This window comes from Carex rostrata, chromosome 6 (assembly GCF_964058835.1).
Source record: "Carex rostrata chromosome 6, lpCarRost1.2, whole genome shotgun sequence".
NCBI classification, from domain to species: domain Eukaryota; kingdom Viridiplantae; phylum Streptophyta; class Magnoliopsida; order Poales; family Cyperaceae; genus Carex; species Carex rostrata.
In genome coordinates, this window is record NC_135923.1 from 11,742,562 (window position 1) to 11,762,620 (window position 20,059).

Here is a 20,059-nt window from a genome sequence, read left to right on the forward strand (position 1 = left end):
CTACTAGAGCTACGTTTCCGGATTTGGTTAAAGCAGAATTGGGGATTTGCGTTAGAGAAGAACAAGAACTTTCAAGAGAATGTAACAAATAAGAACTCTTAACGGTTCTAGAAATGTGAATATTATAAAATAATATAGGAAAACAAAAAGAATAGCTTCGACTCTCGATCGATGAATAGACGAATCTGTAGCATTTATTCGGTCTAAAATTTAAACCTGTAAATTAAATTGGTACGGATCCAAACTTTTATAAAAAAAAAAATTTGAACCCCGCTACTGTTTGTGTTGCTGTGGCAACAGTGAAAAAAAGAAGAGTTTGGATATGTATCAATTTTACAGTTACTCTTTCACTTTAATTACTTATATTATTTTACAATATTTTCTATGTATAAAAAAGGGGGGGGGGGCCCATATATAGTTAGGATTTGGTTACGGACTCGTAGGAATATGGGGGTCTCGGATAAAAGAAACTGGGATATCACATGGGCAGGTGCTACATATATGGGCCCTTTAGCGCGAGCGAAATAGGCGAACATTCGCAGGAGAGAGAAAGACGGTGCGAATACTGGCAAATGAAGCATGCACACAAATCAAGCTTTGACAGGCTGTTTTATAAGCTGCTCACTCTATCTAGAGGAGGTGATTTAGAGAGACACTTTGTGAGAGGATTTTGTATTTTATTGGCTGCAGCTCATTCAAAATAGGTAGATTAGTGAAAATTTTGTAATAGGAAATTTGATGTGCTGAGATGACCTTGTAAATATTACTCTTTATTTTATTTAATACAAAAATGTCGGAGGGCACCTTGCCCCTGACCTTAAAAAAAAAAGAATTCTCTAATGGTTCTGCATTACCATATTTTTTTTTTTTTTTTGATAAAGCTGATAGAGGCTGCATTACCATATTTCTATTCCCTTCCAACATTTGCAATTCAATGGTGTAACAGGATATCTCTTTAATTATACATAATAGCTAGAACTGTTATACATGGCACGCAATATTTGATAAAAGTGTTTGAATCCAATATTCTCATTAATTTCCAAGTCATTATTCTTCACCCTCACCGTTTCTAGATGAAACTAGCAAATTAATTATTAATTTGTTTTGAATAAGTGTACAACTATATATATATATAGAGAGAGGAGCACCTAGGTAGCTATGTGAGGTTTTCAAAAAAGAGAGAGAGATGAGCTACAGTGAGATAGAAAGTAAAATACATTTATACTCCACGTAATATCTTCATTTTCAAAGTTCAATAAAAAATACCACACAGAACAAATATGACTTTCCGTACCATTGGACACCTGGTCATTAATCAATACTGGCACTATTGCACAAGCAGATAATTGAACAGTAATTGTGAAAATATATTATCATTATATTCCCTGCAAAGTTTGCTGTCACAGCTGAAGGAGCTATCCATTGATTCGAAAATATATATTTGTAAGTTGTAACCGTATAAAACAACTGCTAAGATTTATAGAAAAAAAAAAAAAAAGGTTGGGAATCCTTTTGTTCAATGAAAATCTGGAACACACAGCTATCGATCGAATTATAACCATGCATACAATTAATATATACGTAATCCAGCATCAAATATTTTTTTTTATAATTTTCTTAATGATGGCTTTAAAATTAAAAGATATTTTTTGTCAATTAAAGCTCTACAAATTAAATCAAAATAATAAATTATATTAAGTTCGAGGTAAGTCAAAATTAATTTGGTATATATGTCGCAACTGCTAATGATAGAACAACGCTCACACTTACAAAATAATTGAATTACTCATCCATAAAATTTCACCCAGAGCAAACAGAATTCGTATCCCCTCATGTTACCTGACTGATAGTAGAATTGAATCGGACGGTCTGAATTATGGATTGGCACGCATCTCAAAGCACAAATTATCATGCCCCTCTGCCATCCCGAATCCCGACCGGCTGAGAGTAAATCTGAACCGTCCGTTTCAATTGTGTTGAGTCAGGTACCTGGAAGGATACGGATCCGAGAAAACATGCATCATGATCTCACTGCTGGTAGGAACTAGGAAGTGTTAACAAACTCTGGCGAAGGGAAGATAGTTGTCAGATCTAAAAAGGGAAAAAGTTACATGTACACCCCTACAAATCTCTTTTATTTCCTGCATCAAGTCGGGAAAGTGCAATGCCTGCTTGAGGGTCATGTAGAATAATTTGTAGGTTTTCTTATTAATTTCTAAGGTAAGGTTGTCTTTATTTTCTAGGAGTAAGTTGTAATATGAACTTTATGCTTCGTAATATATGCCTACGGGCTTCATCTCAAAAAAAAAAAGCATATAGCCTCAGATTTCAAGACATTTAATTTAAAACGGATCAGTCGTACATCAAATTTCCTTGTCGCATTCGACCACACGTGCCACCATTTAGAGCCATCCTAATTTTGTTCTCTTTATTCAAGGAGTGGAATCATCTTCCAATCAATTAATGGAAGACTCGGCGGGCATGGTACATGTAAAAATTGTACCACAGGTGAGATCACCCAAGCGGGCCAAGCCGACCATATATAAAACATGTATATATTTTTCTTGTAATCCCTGAAGATATGATCTCAAAAGGAGACATTGTAATAATGACTTTTTGGCAATATAGCTCACCTCAAGAGCATCAGAATAAACCATAGACAAATTTAGAACCTATATGAGAAATATGAAAGAAACTTGATCGCTCAAAATATAGGAATGACACCAGCCCACAATGCAAGCTGCATGCAGCTAGCTTGGACTTGGAGAAAAATGGTAGCTTTAATTTATGCCGATCCATTTTGACAATTTTGATCATAACTTACATATTATTGATTAGGGTAATGTGCTTTTAATTGCATTGGAATATTGGCAACTAGACAACAATTTCGAGGTTTTCATCTTCTGAGATTTAGTCTATCAATGGCCTCCAACATGTCGTTGTTGTTCAGAGAGTGATTTATTTTAGTGTTCAAAGTACTCTTCCTTCCGGATTTCGAGTACACGACCTTCTACATAGAAAGTGTGTCTTTTGTCACAAGATCAAAGATTGATTCTTGTTCATAAAACTAGTGTGTTAATAGTAATGGATGCTAGCTATAATCTATGTAATTTGTTGATCCTACTTTTAGGTGTCTTGGATATTGCATTAGGTTGGTAACTTAATTTATGGTACTTAATTAATAGCAACTTATCATATAGTTTTAGCCTTTTAGGTTATGTACTATTTATGATACAGTAGCGGAAGTACACATTGGAGAAAGGGGGTGAAGCTCTTCCCGAAATAAATCTACTGCAATTATCCGTTCATGAACAATTAATGTTTCTAAAATCTTTGTTTTTTCGAATCCAGGTGTCAAATTTTTTCGGGAACAAATCTCAAAGCAACTCTTTTCAATAACTTTTTTGTGCACTCATCTCAAAACATTTTAATGCATGTATTTAGAATAGCAGGGATTTCAGGGTTACTGTAGATTCAATGGATGTTAAAAATGTATTTCTTTAAGGAACAATTGAAGAAAAAGGTGTATATGACATTACCACCCGGTCATAAATTGGAAACAAATTCTAACTTAGCTTGTAGGCATAATAAATCAATTTATGGATTGAAGCAATCTCCACGGGCATGGTATGGCAAGCTTAGCTCTTATTTAATTTCTTGCAATTTTAAAATTAACAATGTCGACCATTCTTTATTTACAAATTGTGATGGTATCAATACTACTCTCATTTTAGTATATGTAGATGACATTATAATTACCAGAAATAATTTCAAACAAATTTAAAACATTAAGAAACAACTAAAAGAAAAATTTGACATAAAAGATTTAGGATATCTTAAATATTTTTTAGGAATAGAGGTTAGCCACTTCAGATAAAGGACTTTTTATTTCTCAAAGAAAATATACACTTGATATGTTAAAATAAACCAGTAAGTTAGGATGTAAACCGATCTCTGCTCCAATTGATAACAAATGCAAATTAAATAGTAAAGATGGTGAACCTTTAAAAGACATAAATTAATTTCAAAGACTTGTAGGAAAATTGATATATCTAACGGTTTCACGTCCGGATATTTTTTTTTTCGTGGGCCAAATTAGTAAATTCATGCACTCACTAAGAACACCACATTTAGAAGTCGTAAATAGAATTTTGAGATTTTTAAAAAATAGTCCTAGCAAAGGTATTTGGATGAAAAATAATAATTCTAATGATATATGTGGCTATTCCGATACAAATTGGGCCGAAAGCTTTGATAGAAAATCGACAACCGACTTTTGCACATTTGTAGGCGAAAATCTAGTCACATGAAAAAACAAGAAACAAAATGTTGTAACACAATCAAGCGCCGAAGCCGAATATCGTGCCATTGCATCAACCGCAAGCAAATTAACTTGGATCAAACAACTCCTATTGGATATGGGATTTAGAACTCAAGCTCCAATGAAAATGTATTGCGACAACAATTTGGCACGACACATAGCTTCTAATCCCGTATTTCATGAACGCACAAAGCATATAGAAGTAGATTGCCACTTTATTAGAGAAAAGGTTCAAGCAAAAGAAATTGAAACACCATACGTAAAAAGTATGTTGGCCCTTTGGTCAGGTTTTTCTAATTTACTTAAAACCTTAACCTAGATCTATGTAAGAATTAAATAAGCACAGCGGAAATTACTTACTTTCCATCTTTATGGCCTTCCGTCTATTGCCTCTCAAGCAATATCAAAGGAATCGATGTAGATGGCTTGATTGATTTGCTCGCACGCTCAACCTACAAAATTACTTGGCTAGCGAGTCCTTCCACAACTCTTGAACTCTCTCTTACTTGTTTCTGTCTCACGAATTGAAGGCAGAATATCTAGTCTTTTATGGAGCAAGACAGTGGAGAATGATCATGATGAGTTCAAGGTTATGGAGACCCAGCCCTTTTATAGCAGTGCAAAACTTTTGAGACAAGTTTGCCTAGCTAAAAACTTGTGAGACAAGTTTGCCTAGCTAAAACTTGTGAGACAAGTTTGCCTAAATTTATCACTGCTATTATTTTAATCAACTATAATCGGTCCATTAACAATTATAATTGATTAACATTATTCTATATGTATTCGTATCCAAAACCTTATTTAAATACGTATAATGCCATGACTTAATTAATCACATTGTTTGGCATATTTTAATAATTACATAAATGTAATCTTGCGACAGTATTTGATATCATAATCATAATGCACGTATGTCCAACTTAATTATTGTAATTAGACGTCTCTAAATCCAACAATCTCCCACATGGACAAGTGCAATCTTTTGATTATATATCCTTAACTTTATTGCATGCAACTTTTATGTCTTTACTTATCGTATTTCTTAAACAATTCCGTCCATCAATTATGCTAACAAAGGACTTAAGCGGCATTCGTCACATTTATTCGCAACTAAACCGACATAAATCACGCTGCCAACATAACTGAATGACATGAATCTGAATTGGACATATAGTTTAGAAATTACACGCAAGTGTGATTAGACGTGCCTATTTCTAATTGAGTCACCTTAACTTTACTGTATGAGGTCAAAAAATTTAAACTTTAAAGAGAGAAATAATGAAACTGAAACTGAATGCAACTTGTATATATCAACAAAACTGTTTACAATTACATTCCATAGAACATCAAAAAACATATTCAGACTCCCACATTTTCTAACTATCCTAAACAGATATTACACCCATACGAGCAACATGTTCGTGAAACTGCTTGGGTGGTAATCCTTTAGTAAGAGGATCCGCAATCATGGAGTCTGTACCTATGTGTTATATACATAATTCATTATTCTGCACTCTCTCTTTTACAACCAAAAACTTAATGTCAATGTACTTCGACTTTGACGAACTTCAGTTGTTGGTTGCGTATAACACTGCTGAATTGTTGTCACATAATAATTTGAGTGGTTTCTGAATAGAATCCACAATTTTCAGCCTTGTGACCAAGTTCTTCAGCCATACGCCATGATTAGATGCTTCATAGCATGCGACAAATTCAGCTGCCATAGTGGAGGAGGCTACCAATGACTGCTTATCGCTCTTCCATGATACGGCACCGCCTGCCATCATAAAGATGTATCCTGATGTTGACTTCATGCTGTCGACACATCCTCCAAAATCAGAATCGGTATATCCAATGACCTCGAGCTGTTCCGATCTCCGATACGTGAGCATATAGTCCCTAGTTCTCTTTAGGTGTCTCAACACTCGCTTGGCTGCCTTCCAGTGTTCCATACCTGGGTTACTTAAATATCTCCCTAGCATACCAGTAATGAACGCAATATTCGGACGCGTGCATACTTGTGCATACATGATGCTACCTACGGCTGAGGCATAGGGAATATCTTTCATGATGTTTTTATCTAAGTCAGTTTGGGGACATTGTTTTAGACTAAACTTATCTCCTTTTGATACAGGGGTATCTCCTGGTTTACTGTTTTGCATGCCAAATCTTGTTAGAATCTTATCGATATAGTTCCTTTGGGATAACCTTAGAATGCCTTGAGATCTATCTCTAAGTATTTCAATCCCTAGAATAAATGATGCATCACCAAGATTTTTCATTTCAAAGTTCTTAAATAAAAAATTCTTAGTTTGATGCAACATGTCCTTATCGTTACTGGCAAGCAATATGCCATCTACATATAAAACCAAGAAAATAAATTTGCTCCCACAGAATTTAAGGTATATACATTCATCTACTATGTTAGACTCAAAACCAAATGAGCTAACAACTTTGTGAAACTTATGATACCATTGTCAAGATGCTTGTTTTAGCCCATAGATAGATTTCTTAAGTCTGCAAACCATAGACCCTGCATCACCTGATACAAAGTTTTCTGGCTGCTTCATATAGATCGTTTCATCAATGTCACCATTGAGAAATGTCGCCTTTACATCCATCTGATGAAGTTCTAAATCATAATGTGCTACAAGTACCAATATAATCCTTAAAGAGTCTTTCGATGAAACTGGAGAGAAAGTCTCTTTATAATCAATGCCTTCTTTCTGTGTGAAACCTTTTGCAACAAGACGTGCCTTGTATTTTTCAACATTGCCTTTAGAATCCCGTTTAGTCTTAAATATCCATTTTCAACCAACGGGTTTCTTGTCTTTAGGCAACGGAACGATATCCCAAACGTCATTGTCATACATAGATTTCATCTCTTCATTCATGGCATTAATCCACATTTGAGAGTTAGAGCTTTCCACAGCTTGTTTGATATTAACAAGATCATTTTCAAACATGCCAATGTCAAACTCATGTTCTTGAAGATATGCATAATCCTTCGATTGTGTAGATCTTTTCTCTCTAGTAGATCTCCTAATTGGCACAGGCTCTAGATTTTCTTGAGGTTCATTTACAACTTGATCTTCAACAGGAGGAGGAACATCATTACCAACTTCTGAATCTCCCACAGGCCCTAGGCCATCAACATTGGTCATGGCAATGTCAGGGTTTGGGTTAGATTCAGGTCCATTTGTGTTCTCTATTCCATGTTGAGTTTCTAATTGAGTTGTTTGGGATGATGATGTTTGCACATTGTCAAAAGATGTATTTCTAAACGCAATCGAAATTTGAACAAAACCAGAACTTTGGTCCATAGTCTCATTCTCATTCGTCTCTTCTTCTTCTTCAAAAATACTATCTTTTATCATATCTCCCCCCACAAACTCATTATCCTCAAAAAATTTCGCACTTCCTGACTCGAAAACTATATGTTCTGTTGGATTGTAGAATTTATACCCCCTAGATATTTCAGAATAGCCTATAAAGCAACAACTAACGGTCCTTTCGTCCAGTTTCTTTTCACTTGGCTTATAAGGTCTAGCTTCACATGGACATCCCCAAACTCTCAAATGATTCAATCTAGGCTTGCGCCCAACCCATAACTCGTAAGGGATTTTGTTAGTTGCTTTAGTAGGCACTCTATTAATTATATATGCTGCAGTCTTTAAGGCTTCTCCCCACAAATTCTCAGGTAGAGTTGTACGAGCAATCATACTTCTCACCATGTCTTTAAGGGTGCGATTTCGCCGTTCAGCAACACCATTCATTGTAGGTGAACCTGGCAATGTATACTGAGGCACAATTCCGCATTCCTCTAAGTATTTTGCAAAGAGACCTTGACGCTGTTCTCCTGATCCATCATATCTGCCGTAGTATTCACCACCACGATCAGATCTGACAACTTTTATGCGTTTGTTAAGTTGTAACTCAACTTCCGCTTTAAAATTTTGAAACACATCTAACGCTTCAGCCTTTTCCTTTATCAAGTAAATATAGCCATACCTAGAATAATCGTATATGAATGTGATAAAATACCGATGACCATTTCTTGTAGCCTTTGGAAAAGGACCACATATATCGGTATGAATCAATTCTAAAACGTCATTACACCTTTTGGCATTATATTTACGTTTATTTGTTTGTTTTCCCTTTATATAATTTACACAATCACTTAAGTTTGTAAAATCTAAAGGTTGAAGGATATCATTAGACACAAGACGTTCTATCCTTTTCATAGAGATATGTCCCAATCGCTTGTGCCATAATGTTGCTGATTTCTCGTAAGTTAATTTACGTTTTCTATTATCTATATGTAGTGCCTCTGAATGTGAAGTGTCTATATCTAGAAAATAAAGATTATCATAAGAAGACAAGATACCAGAAGCAAGAAGCTTAGAATTTTGACACAAACTGAAATTTCCATTACTAAATGAACATACATAACCATTTTTGTCCAAATAAGATACAAAAATTAGGTTCCTTCTGAAGGATGGAACCACTAAAGCATCAAAACTTAAATAAAATCCTGTCCTACATAATAATCTAAATTTTCCTATGCTTTTCACTTCTACTTTATTGCCATTTCCTACGTAAACGTAGCGCTCCGCCTCACTTGGCTTGCGATGGCTTAGGCAACCCTGCATCGATATACTGATGTTAGACGTTGCACCTGAATCTATCAACCAAGTATATCTTGATACAGAACTTAAATTAACTTCAGAACAAACTAAAGCAAGAGACATACCTTTCTTTGCCAACCATGCATGATAGTTGGTGCATAATTTCTTTGTATGCCCAGGTGCTTTACAGAAGAAGCATGTCCTTTCTTCTGAATTATCAGAAGTATCCTTTTTCTTCTTCTTCGCATCTTTGTCTGCAGCTGCCTTGGTGGGTTCCTTTTCCTTGGCAGTAAACTTGCGCTTCTTGCCTTTACTCTTAGGATTAGATGTTACTACATGAGCACTTTCTCCCTTAGTCATTTTCTGTCTCTCTTCCTCCTGCACCAATTGAGCCTCAAACTCAGGTAGTGTCCACGTCTCTCTTTGACAATTATAAGTCAACTTGAATTGACTAAAGTTAGACGGGAGAGACAGAAAAATGAACTCAATGAGAACCTCATCAGAGATGTCATAATTATGTCCTTTCAAGGCACGTTGCAGTCTTGTCATCTCAATAACATGCTCTCTAACCCCTTCTTTTCCCTTGTATTTTATTGTTGCCAACTTCACAAAAAGTGTACTAACTTCAGTCTTTTTACTCTTTGTGAATTTCTCTTCAAGGGCCTTAAGGTAATTTTTAGCACCGGTTTCTGTATCAGGTATTATGCCTCGAAAAGTCTCATGGAACGTTTGCTTCATCACCATTATGCACATGCGATCTGAATGCTCCCATTTTTCAATATCAGCCTTCTTTTGGGGAGTTTCCTCACCCTCTTTATCAGGCTTGGGGCGATCAAATCTCAGTGCAGTGTCCAATTGCATGATCCCTAAGACTAATTTCAGCTTTTCCTCCCACTGTTTGAAATTGTTCCCCATGAGGGGCTTAATCTGACTTAGATTTGACATTATGTTTAGATCTGAAAATTCAAGAACAAAGAAATAATTCAGACACAATGCGTCACGATTTGATCCTTAATCATAATTCTAAAATCTATCTAAAGGCCTGTGTAAAACTATTTTCTCCATTAAATCTTTAGCCAAAACACCATTTAGTAATGAAACACCTTTGGGTGCAATCATTACCTTCAGGCACTCTGACGTAGTGAATAAAGTACAAATATATAACCTTTTTGTCAATCAACCTTTGGGTCAAATTAACATATCCATGAACTAACGACCAGGCCAGTCAACGGGGGGAGGAGGATCACATACGGATCACTTATGTTCCAAGCCCCCGATGCTTTTCTAGACATCGCTAGTCCATGTGTGTTGCAACTTATTTTTATACACTATCCTTATGCACCAAACAACTTAGCAGGTGCCAACCCTCCTTTGGGAAAGCTAACACTCACGTCCATTGTCAGCACGTCATTTCAAACTTGTCATGTGCCATCCTGCACTTGTCTCGCACAGAGAGGTCCGTTTGCGAACATCAATGCTTGAGTCATGCGAAAACAATACATGTATACCTAAACGCCTTTAGTTAGACTCCAAAATTATGCCTAAAACCTAATCTAGGACGTACCTATAGAATCTACTCGTCCTAAATAGAATATAGCATCTTATAGTACTTTTAAATTATAATATACTAATTTTATATGTCAACTATATTCATCAAAATAATTATTAGGTTTTAGTATAACTTTAGCAATTTCTACAATGATTACCTTTTAGAAATGCTTCAATAATTTATTTAGAAAATACTAAATAATTTTATGTCAGAATTAGCATTAATTGTGATCAAATTCAGAATTTAGTATTATACCCTTAATTAGCGTTAATACCAATTTTAAATAATATCTAAATCCTAATAATTAGGCTAATTGTAGCATAATACATAGTAATTATAGTAATTATAATTATTACAACCTAAATTACAATTACTTACAACTACTCCTAAGGTCTGGTAACCGGAAAAATAATCTAGAGTTAACAAATTTTCCAGATCTGGAATCGAGAGAAAACAAAATTTGAGAGTTAACAAAAAACAACATTTTTTCTGTCCGTTTCAAGATAACTTCCTCAAATTAATTCTTTATAACCATATCCGAAAATTCAAACCTAAATTACTTTCTCTAATTCGAATTTAAAACCTTAAATTGTTGCATAATTAATTATTTCGAAAGCAGATCAGGTCACTTTCGTATTTATTCACTCAAATCATTAAATTATGCAAATAAAAAATTAAAATCTCAAAAAACTTCTCCAAGATCGCACAAAACGCAAGGATGGGTTCAAATTCAAGATTTTAATTCAAAACTGCATAAAAAATCGATTAAACAAAATTTTAACAAAATTCCTTTTGCAACAATTAAATTCGATATGAAAAATAGAAAGCAATTAAAAAACAAAATTAAAAGAAGACAAAGCTTTCTCTAGATCAATTAATAAAAACTGCAATTCTTACATAAGTGGCTCTGATACCACATGTTGGCCCTTTGGTCAGGTTTTTCTAATTTACTTAAAACCTTAACCTAGATCTATGTAAGAATTAAATAAGCACAGCGGAAATTACTTACTTTCCATCTTTATGGCCTTCCGTCTATTGCCTCTCAAGCAATATCAAAGGAATCGATGTAGATGGCTTGATTGACTTGCTCGCACGCTCAACCTACAAAATTACTTGGCTAGCGAGTCCTTCCACAACTCTTGAACTCTCTCTTACTTGTTTCTGTCTCACGAATTGAAGGCAGAATATCTAGTCTTTTATGGAGCAAGACAGTGGAGAATGATCATGATGAGTTCAAGGTTATGGAGACCCAGCCCTTTTATAGCAGTGCAAAACTTTTGAGACAAGTTTGTCTAGCTAAAAACTTGTGAGACAAGTTTGCCTAAATTTATCACTGCTATTATTTTAATCAACTATAATCGGTCCATTAACAATTATAATTGATTAACATTATTCTATATGTATTCGTATCTAAAACCTTATTTAAATACGTATAATGCCATGACTTAATTAATCACATTGTTTGGCATATTTTAATAATTACATAAATGTAATCTTGCGACAGTATTTGATATCATAATCATAATGCACGTATGTCCAACTTAATTATTGTAATTAGACGTCTCTAAATTCAACAAAGTAAATATCAACTCGCGGATATCTTCACTAAAGGCTTGAATCTGGATCCATTTGAAAAAAACACAAGCAAGCTAGGATTGCACGATATATACATTCCGAACTTGAGAGAGAGTGTTGAAAATAGTGACTAATTATTATTGTAACAGCTAATTTAGGGAGTAGTGTATTATAATAAATAAATTAGGAAATAGAGGTTAATGATAGTAGTTGGTAGTTAATATGCAATGACTAGTTTTTAATTTCTTCTATAAATAGAGATACATGTAAAGCTCAAAATAAGAATGCAATAATAACTTGTTTTCTTTAATATCTTCTCGTCTCATAAAAAATAACATAACCGATTGAGATTGAATACAACATATGCAATTTGCAAGCGTGTAACTATTTGTGCGGGCTAAAAATTAGTTAACCTTAACTTAAAAGAAAAAAAAAATTAGTTAACCATGTTTTTCAAAAAAAAAAAAAAAAAATACAGAGAGAATTACTTAACCATGTCCACACTTTGCCTCTTGCTGACGCTATTCGCTGTTCATTATCTTCGATTATAATTATTTCTTCCATAATATACATAATTGAGAATTTGAGATATCATCCCGATCGACGAACAGCCACCACGGGTTGTATATGGCCCATGATCTGAGATCTTCTTTTTCTTTTTCTAATCTCAACTTTTCATGCATGAGCAGCCTTGCCACTTAACCCTTCCCTCACACCTTAGAAGCGAAGAAAATCTCTGTGTCTCTCAAGATCTCTATCACACAGTCACACTATAACATTAATTCCTGTAACCCCACCCACAAAAATAAAATATAAGAACCACCATCCAGATAGTTGATAAAATTCTTTTGCTTTCCCTTGCACTCTCTCTCTCTCTCTCTCTCTCTCGCCATAGTCTCTTCTTCTCTCTGTGAAGCCCTTATGGATGTGATTCTCCACCATCTCTAATAAGAAACCGTCAACCTTTTTCAAAGAAGCATTAACACTACCCCCACAAAAAGGAGGGACAAAAAAAAGGAGAGACAATAAAGAGAGAAATTAAAGAATAAACATCCACACCATGGTTTTTCCTTCTGTTCCTATCTACCTAGATCCTCCTAACTGGAACCAGGTTTGTTCTCTTTTCCTTTCTCTCCTTTTCTAATCCAAGTTTTCTCCGATATTCATCTCTAGAAAGCATAATATGTTGTTGAAACAAAATATTCTCCTTTATCTCCTCTTGAATATCCGCTGCCTAAATTCTCCTTTTAATTATTTTTTTCTTGTGATAATATAGTTAAATCAGCAACAAGGACTTCCCGGAAGCTCCGATGCGCATACACATATTCCTCTCAGTGGTGTCACAGCCTCAGTTGGAGCTATGGCACCACCTCGTCCAGAAACGGGCATACCGGCCTCAAGTTCAAACCCGAATTCTGCAACCCGACCTGGATCCATGTCAGAACGGGCTCGTCAAGCAAGGCTTCCACAACCTGAGCAAGCCCTTAAGTGTCCACGATGCGAATCCACCAACACAAAATTTTGCTACTACAACAACTATAGCTTGACTCAGCCACGACATTTTTGTAAGACATGCCGCAGGTATTGGACACGTGGAGGGGCCTTACGCAGCGTACCTGTTGGAGGTGGGTGCCGCCGAAACAAAAGATCAAAATCAACCTCCTCTGCTAACAAGTCATCTTCTTCTTCTGTCACTTCTGTTTCTTCGGCTTCAGCTACCACAACCATCTCAGCAATACCTTCGACTCGTTTGCCCTTTTTGGGCGCACTTAACCCGATGTTGGATTATGGTGCACCTAACATAGGGTTAGGTTTTGCCGGAATGGGGCAACCTGTTGAATCAATAGACTACACTACTTCAAGTGGTGGTTCCACTTTGATGCAACATATGCAGCAATATCCTTTCTTTGGTGGATTGGACACGAGTCAACAAGCAGTGCCGCAGATGTCAGCCATGTACCGTCTAGGGTTAGACGGAAACAGCGGAATAGGTGAAGGGGGGTTGTCACGGCAAGGACTTATTGCACATATGGCTGCAGTCAAGATGGATGATAGACAGCATATGGGTGTTATTCATGGTGAGACTGTTTGGAATAGTGGTAACAATGCTATCCGAGCAAGTGGTGGTGGAAACATGTCCGGCGCCCATACAAGTCATGGATGGGCATCAGATTTGCCAGGATTCAACTCTCAATCAACCGGGAACCCTTCTTAGCGTGCGGTCCAATTCTTGTTATCAAATTTGAAGGATATCAAGGTGCTTGGCATTAACATTGTGGTGGCAGTATTTGTTTCTTCGCATGCAAACGGGTAAACTTTAATTAGTACTTATTAGGTAGCATTATTTCTCTTTTCAAAGTTTGGGGATTTCTTGGACACTTTTAAGTGGATTTGTTCTTTAGCTTTATATTAGGGGATAGTGTTTAAAGCATGGGGCTTTTTTTTCATATTTCTATGGGTTCTGTTTTTAGTTAATTAACACACCTTAGATCTCTTGATTGTATGCTTTCCTTAGTTAACCATGTATACAAGTGCATGAGAACCAGGATATGTGTCCTCCTCCCTTTTCTTTTATTTTTCTCTGTTTTTTTTTTAATCTTTCAGTATCAGTGATGCATTAGTTTATGCAAATGCAGTGTGGAACTTCTTCTCTTATTAGTGATTGGTTTCTTACATGTTCATCTCTAGAATCAAGTATAATTTAGTTTGGAAAAAGAGATGCTTGAATTACAAAGGTAGGCAGTTTGCTATGAATATTTTTTCTTTTACTTTTTTCCTTCACATATATTTAAAACAATTCAGACATATCATTTCCAATTTTATTTGAAAAATAAAATGTAGATACTTGGAATAAATATTAACTTCTGCTGATAGATTTATTTTTCCTTTTTAACTTATATAGCTTTGTAATACTTTTTAAAAATATATATATAAGGCAGCTTCATATAGATTCTCAGCACATTAATATTTATATTAAACTTTGCATATTGCTGCATTCTCAAATTTTATAATATATATGGCATTGATAAGCTTATGTTTGTTCATTTGCTTCTTATAGGACATGCAATGAGATTAGATAGTGAAGTGGACCTGACTAGCTAGCTAGTTTGACTAATCAATGCATAAATGTCTGTCGGGTAAATAAATTAATTTCATATAAATGGCGTTGACAAAATATATGCAAGATTTGTCTGATGTAAATGTCAGTTATCATAAAGACATAGCAATTATACGTTGGTTAGCTTATGACCGGTCATATAATGCATGAAAGTCAGCTCAACTATATGCACGCATGCAGTGTGAATGCACTTGCCATTTTGGTCTGTAGTAATTGGAAGCTTACTTTTTGTCCCGAACAGTGAATAGATGAGTACGTACCTGGAAATTTTGAGGGGGGTTGGAAGGGAGAGAGAGAGTCCCAAGCATTTGAACAACAAAAGAGAGTTGTAGCCTATTGTAGTAGGATTTCATAGTGAGAGAATCTTGATCTATTGCTGCCTCCTTTAGATATTTCTTAAGAGCTTTCTCATCTAAATTAGGTAGATTGTTAATATAGATTGGTTTTCATCTACAGCAGTACAATTAGGGACTTAGGGTAGGACAATCTTTGTATCGGTGAACATATAATAACTATATATGCAATTAAGATCTTGCTGATAGAGATATTTCTTACATTGAATGTGCACGTTGAGTTTCTGTAGCTAACTCAATTATACATTTCTTTGATTTTAAGTTCTTCTTCCTTCCTAGTTTTGCTCTATGCACGTATATATATATTTGAACAGTCTTTGTTGTGTATGCATGGCATGGACACTTAGATATGATATTTTTCCTCTTGAGATGATGAGTTTTAGTGGAATAGAGTAACATGCAAATTCTCCTTTATAGTGGTTCTAGTTTTTAACTCGTCAAATCAAACTACCGGAAAAACCATTGTGTGTGTTTGATAGAGAGATAGTAAGGGGGGGAGAGAGAGAGAGAGAGAGGGAGAGAGGGTGGGGGATCTGTGTCTATTTGAAACAAAGCTAATGGAATCAGTTTGGGAGTTCATAATTTGCTTTTGGTTACTCAGAATGAATATTGGCATTAATCCAACAATTTATCTTTGTTTAGTGCTTTTGTGCAAAGCTTGTACAAATTCTGAGAGGGGTGCAACTCTTTTTTGTATTTTCTTTTGTAAAGCTATGAATTCAGATTAAAGGGTATCTTCTTCCACTTTTTCTCATCTTTTAAGAGCTAACTTTGGTGAAAGACCATCTTTGACCAACCTGTGTAAAACAAGCATGAGCATATGTTTGCATTAACTTTTCCAAACAACTTCAAGCTAGCTAATTGTATTGTATCGTTAAAGTATTATTGTTAGCATCCAATTAATCTTAGGACAGTGCATGCCACCAATTCTATAAATATTCTTGATTGTGCATCTATATATTAATAGTACACAAAGCATTAATTATTTATTTACCGTACATATATATATAGCATATAAATCTACCCTTGATTATTTGACGCATACATAAAACCACAACTTCTGTGCTTAGAAATATATTTCATAGCTACATTAACAACCCAGGAGCCTTATCTTTGGTACTTCATTACATATTTATACATTTTCAGATGCAAGTTTACCCCTCCTTGTATGTAAATAATTAGCCAACGTAACACTAATTTACTCCTTGATTTTGAAACAAATTGAAATAATCTTCAATTTATTGTTCAGATCTATTACCGCGCGACTTTTAGCTAAATTTACCTCAAAGCATATATATGTAGAGATTAGTTTAATCCATACATTATGTATATTATCCCTAATTAATACATATATAATTTACTCCTCATATGTAGGGGTGAGTAAATTGCTCATAACTCGTGACTCACTCATAACTCACTCGCTAAAAGTTCATTAACAACTCGCTCATTACCAACTTGCTTAAACTCGCTTATTATCAACTCACACGTTAACTTAATGAGCCGAACATGAGCATACCCCAACTCGCTCATTAAGAACTGAGTTACATGAAGCCACATCCAATCCCAAACTGTATCAAATCCAAATGAATCAAGTTTCTGACACATCCAATCTCAAGTGTGTTGTTTACACAGAATTGAAATTAAAGTGTTGCTTTTGGAGCCCTCGACTTGTCCGTTTGACTAGATTTGCAAAACATACATAATTGCATTTTACAGTTTTTCTTCTTGAGACATTGTGCAGGTTTATGACAACTGAAGATTCAATAAATACACATCGATGGTGAATTAAAGAACTGCATTATAACATCGAGAATATGGTCATGAAGCACAAGATACTGGATAGCAAAAGCATTACTCAAGATTAAGGACAATTAATTTGTAAAATTGGTAAAATAAGCTTGAGACTGACCTAAGTGAGGCCTACTGTTGCAACGGTCCAAATACCATTGCAGCGGAATAAATAAATTCATAGAATGTGTTGTGCCAGAATAATTCGATAATAACCGACGCAGGCCGGTAGATGAGACAGAGACTTTCGTGATGCTGACCGTTATCAGGGTCCCTACCGTTGCAATCCAAACCAGTTCAAATTACCCTACCGTTGTGCCGGTCCCTGTACCGTTGCAACGATCAGCACCAGATACTTCCTTTTTATCAGCTCTCTATAAATAAAATCTATATCAAGGTTTGGATTGACACTCTAGCCGCCTTCAACTTCAATATTTTGTATTTTCAGATCTAGAGAAAGCCATTGTTGCTTGTGTGCTTAAACTTCAATACTCACAATCAATCTGAAGCTTATTCAATCAATTCAACAACTCCCAACTCCTAGAGTGATCCTGCATGATCAAATCAATTAATTGTCCTTGTGAATTATCTTCCTTTGAGCCTTTAGTGCTCCTGTTCGAGCTGTGTGACTTTCCAGAAGACTGTAAGGGCTCACCAGTTCCACCTTGTAATCATTTCTCATTGTGTAAAGAAAGACGCGTCATCTCGAAGGTCGCGGGCTCGGAAACGTAGGCATTAGTGTCAAACTCCGTAAACAACTCTCGTGTCAAGTGTCTCTAAACTCTACTATTTACTTTATTTATTTACGTTTTAGTTTAGAACAAAGTTATTCTAAGTTTCTGCCAAGAATAACTTTACGACACACTAGAACTTTATAACTTAGATTAAAATTTAAAAATACCCTATTCACCCCCTTCCCCTCTAAGTGCCTTTGGGACCAACACTACTCTCATTGTTATTCGGGCCATCATTTGTGGTAGTCTGTTGTAGTATTTTTTTTTCTATTCATTGCAGCATTGTAACAGCACTAAACACTCATGTACTTTCTTGTTATATTAATGATAACCTACGGATTTTTACTGTAAAAAAATGTTAAATGGATTATGACAATTTGTTAAATTTTATAACTCATAACTCGTGACTTGCTCATAACTCGCTCATTAAAAGTTCATTATCAACTCGCTTAAACTCGCACATTAACTTAATGAGCCTAGCATGAGCATACCCCAACTCGCTCATGCTCCCTCATTAATCACCCCTACTCATATGAGATATATAGCTTTTTTCCTAATTAATAATTAAGCTCCCCATTTCCAGTGTCGGTTGACTGTCAAAATCAATTTTCTTTTACCGTGGATCCATATTATTTGTTTAATTAATTTGGTTTAAGAAAAAAAAATAGTTAGAATTTAGCAACAATTAACACGGGTAATCTATCGGACATTGTGTCTTTTATGGTGCATCTATTTGATACAGGAAATAAAAGAAAAACAACTAGCAACTTCTCACTAGCAAGCATGGCTCCATCTCTAGACATAAGCGTATATATCACAATTATATATATTGAATCAATTTGAAATTTGATTGTTCATCCATTAAAGAGCCGTTAAAACTAACTTTTCCAATTATCAAATTAATTGATATTGGAAAGCTAAGCCAGTTTTTAGTTAGTAAAGATTTCTTACAACCCCTATAAGGGCCGGTAATTTGAATTTTTTTTAATTATTTTTTAGTAATATTTTTAAAATATCAAATGATCGATGTAGTATCCAAGTTATAATTAGATGTATATATGCTAAAACAAAAATTAAAGAAATGATAATAATAAAACTATATATAGAGAAAGAAAAAGTTCAAATCTGTCAACTACAGAACGTAAATTCAACAAAAATCAGAGATAAGTTATACTAAAATTTACTAAACTTACAAGAATGTGGGACAATATTCACGAGGGTAATGCCATGGATACTCCTTTCGGTAATACCAACACATTTAAAAATAGAATTTTTTTATCGATGTACGTATTCTCGTGAATAGTCATTTTTTATCATCACGAATACTATCTTATTCTTGTAGATATACTGCATGTTTTCCGCTTTCCTCAGAGAGTATGGTTCTATTTAAGAAAATAAAGCTGGCTCAAAATTCCTTGCACAATTTCTTGATAAAATAGGTTTTTTTTGCTTACATCATGAAATTCGTGCACATTGTAAAAATGTAATCTTTTTCGTCATGATCGATTATCAAAATAAAGTTAAAAGATCAATATTATTTAAGATATATTTATCCTAATTAAAAAAAAAATATGAAAATTAGATATCTGTTTTTATGTCAATGCAATTCAAATATATTACGTATATGTGTTTAGAAGTATTTTATGCACATATATACATTCAAATAGTAAGCTTAAAAAAAAACCATAAATATTTGAACACCCACTTCTAAAATTCTGAAAGCGTATGCCGAAGCAAGACTTTTGAACGCATAATTTCAGGAAATAAATCTGCAGGAATAATCTGTTATTCCAACTCCAGCTGTTGATCTTCATTGAGATTTGTACGTACATGAAAAAACTTCTTTATTGAGATGTACGTTTGGAAAAATTTGAACGGTTGAGATCGGGATAACAGGTTCTCAGATTTATTTCCATAATTTAATATTTCAAACTTCATCCGATTTTTTAAAACATAAGTCCAGATTTCAAAATTTGCTACTCGTTAAAAAATT

General features: G+C 34.7%; 1 protein-coding gene and 1 long non-coding RNA gene across 3 annotated transcripts; one reads left to right on the plus strand and one right to left on the minus strand.

Annotated features, from left to right (window-relative positions):
* Positions 1–8,728: 8,728 nt before the first annotated feature.
* Positions 8,729–9,186, minus strand: LOC144556084 (uncharacterized). Its single transcript, XR_013512207.1, has 2 exons — positions 9,075–9,186; positions 8,729–8,967 (listed from the first exon to the last, which is right to left on the minus strand). It is a non-coding gene; the product is annotated as an uncharacterized LOC144556084 (long non-coding RNA).
* Positions 9,187–12,587: 3,401 nt separating this feature from the next.
* On the plus strand, positions 12,588–15,482 carry LOC144555986 (dof zinc finger protein DOF3.6-like). 2 transcript variants are annotated; one of them, XR_013512167.1, is made up of 3 exons: positions 12,588–13,184; positions 13,350–14,383; positions 15,132–15,482. XR_013512167.1 is itself a non-coding variant. In XM_078304450.1 (2 exons), exons 1-2 carry the CDS (start codon positions 13,134–13,136, stop codon positions 14,286–14,288), a joined length of 990 nt encoding a protein of 329 aa, XP_078160576.1. In that variant the 5' UTR covers positions 12,591–13,133; the 3' UTR covers positions 14,289–14,724. The 2 variants fall into 2 exon arrangements, 1 of the variants encoding a protein (XP_078160576.1); XM_078304450.1 differs by lacking the exon at positions 15,132–15,482 and having other exon boundaries at positions 12,591–13,184; positions 13,350–14,724.
* The last annotated feature ends 4,577 nt before the right edge of the window (positions 15,483–20,059 follow it).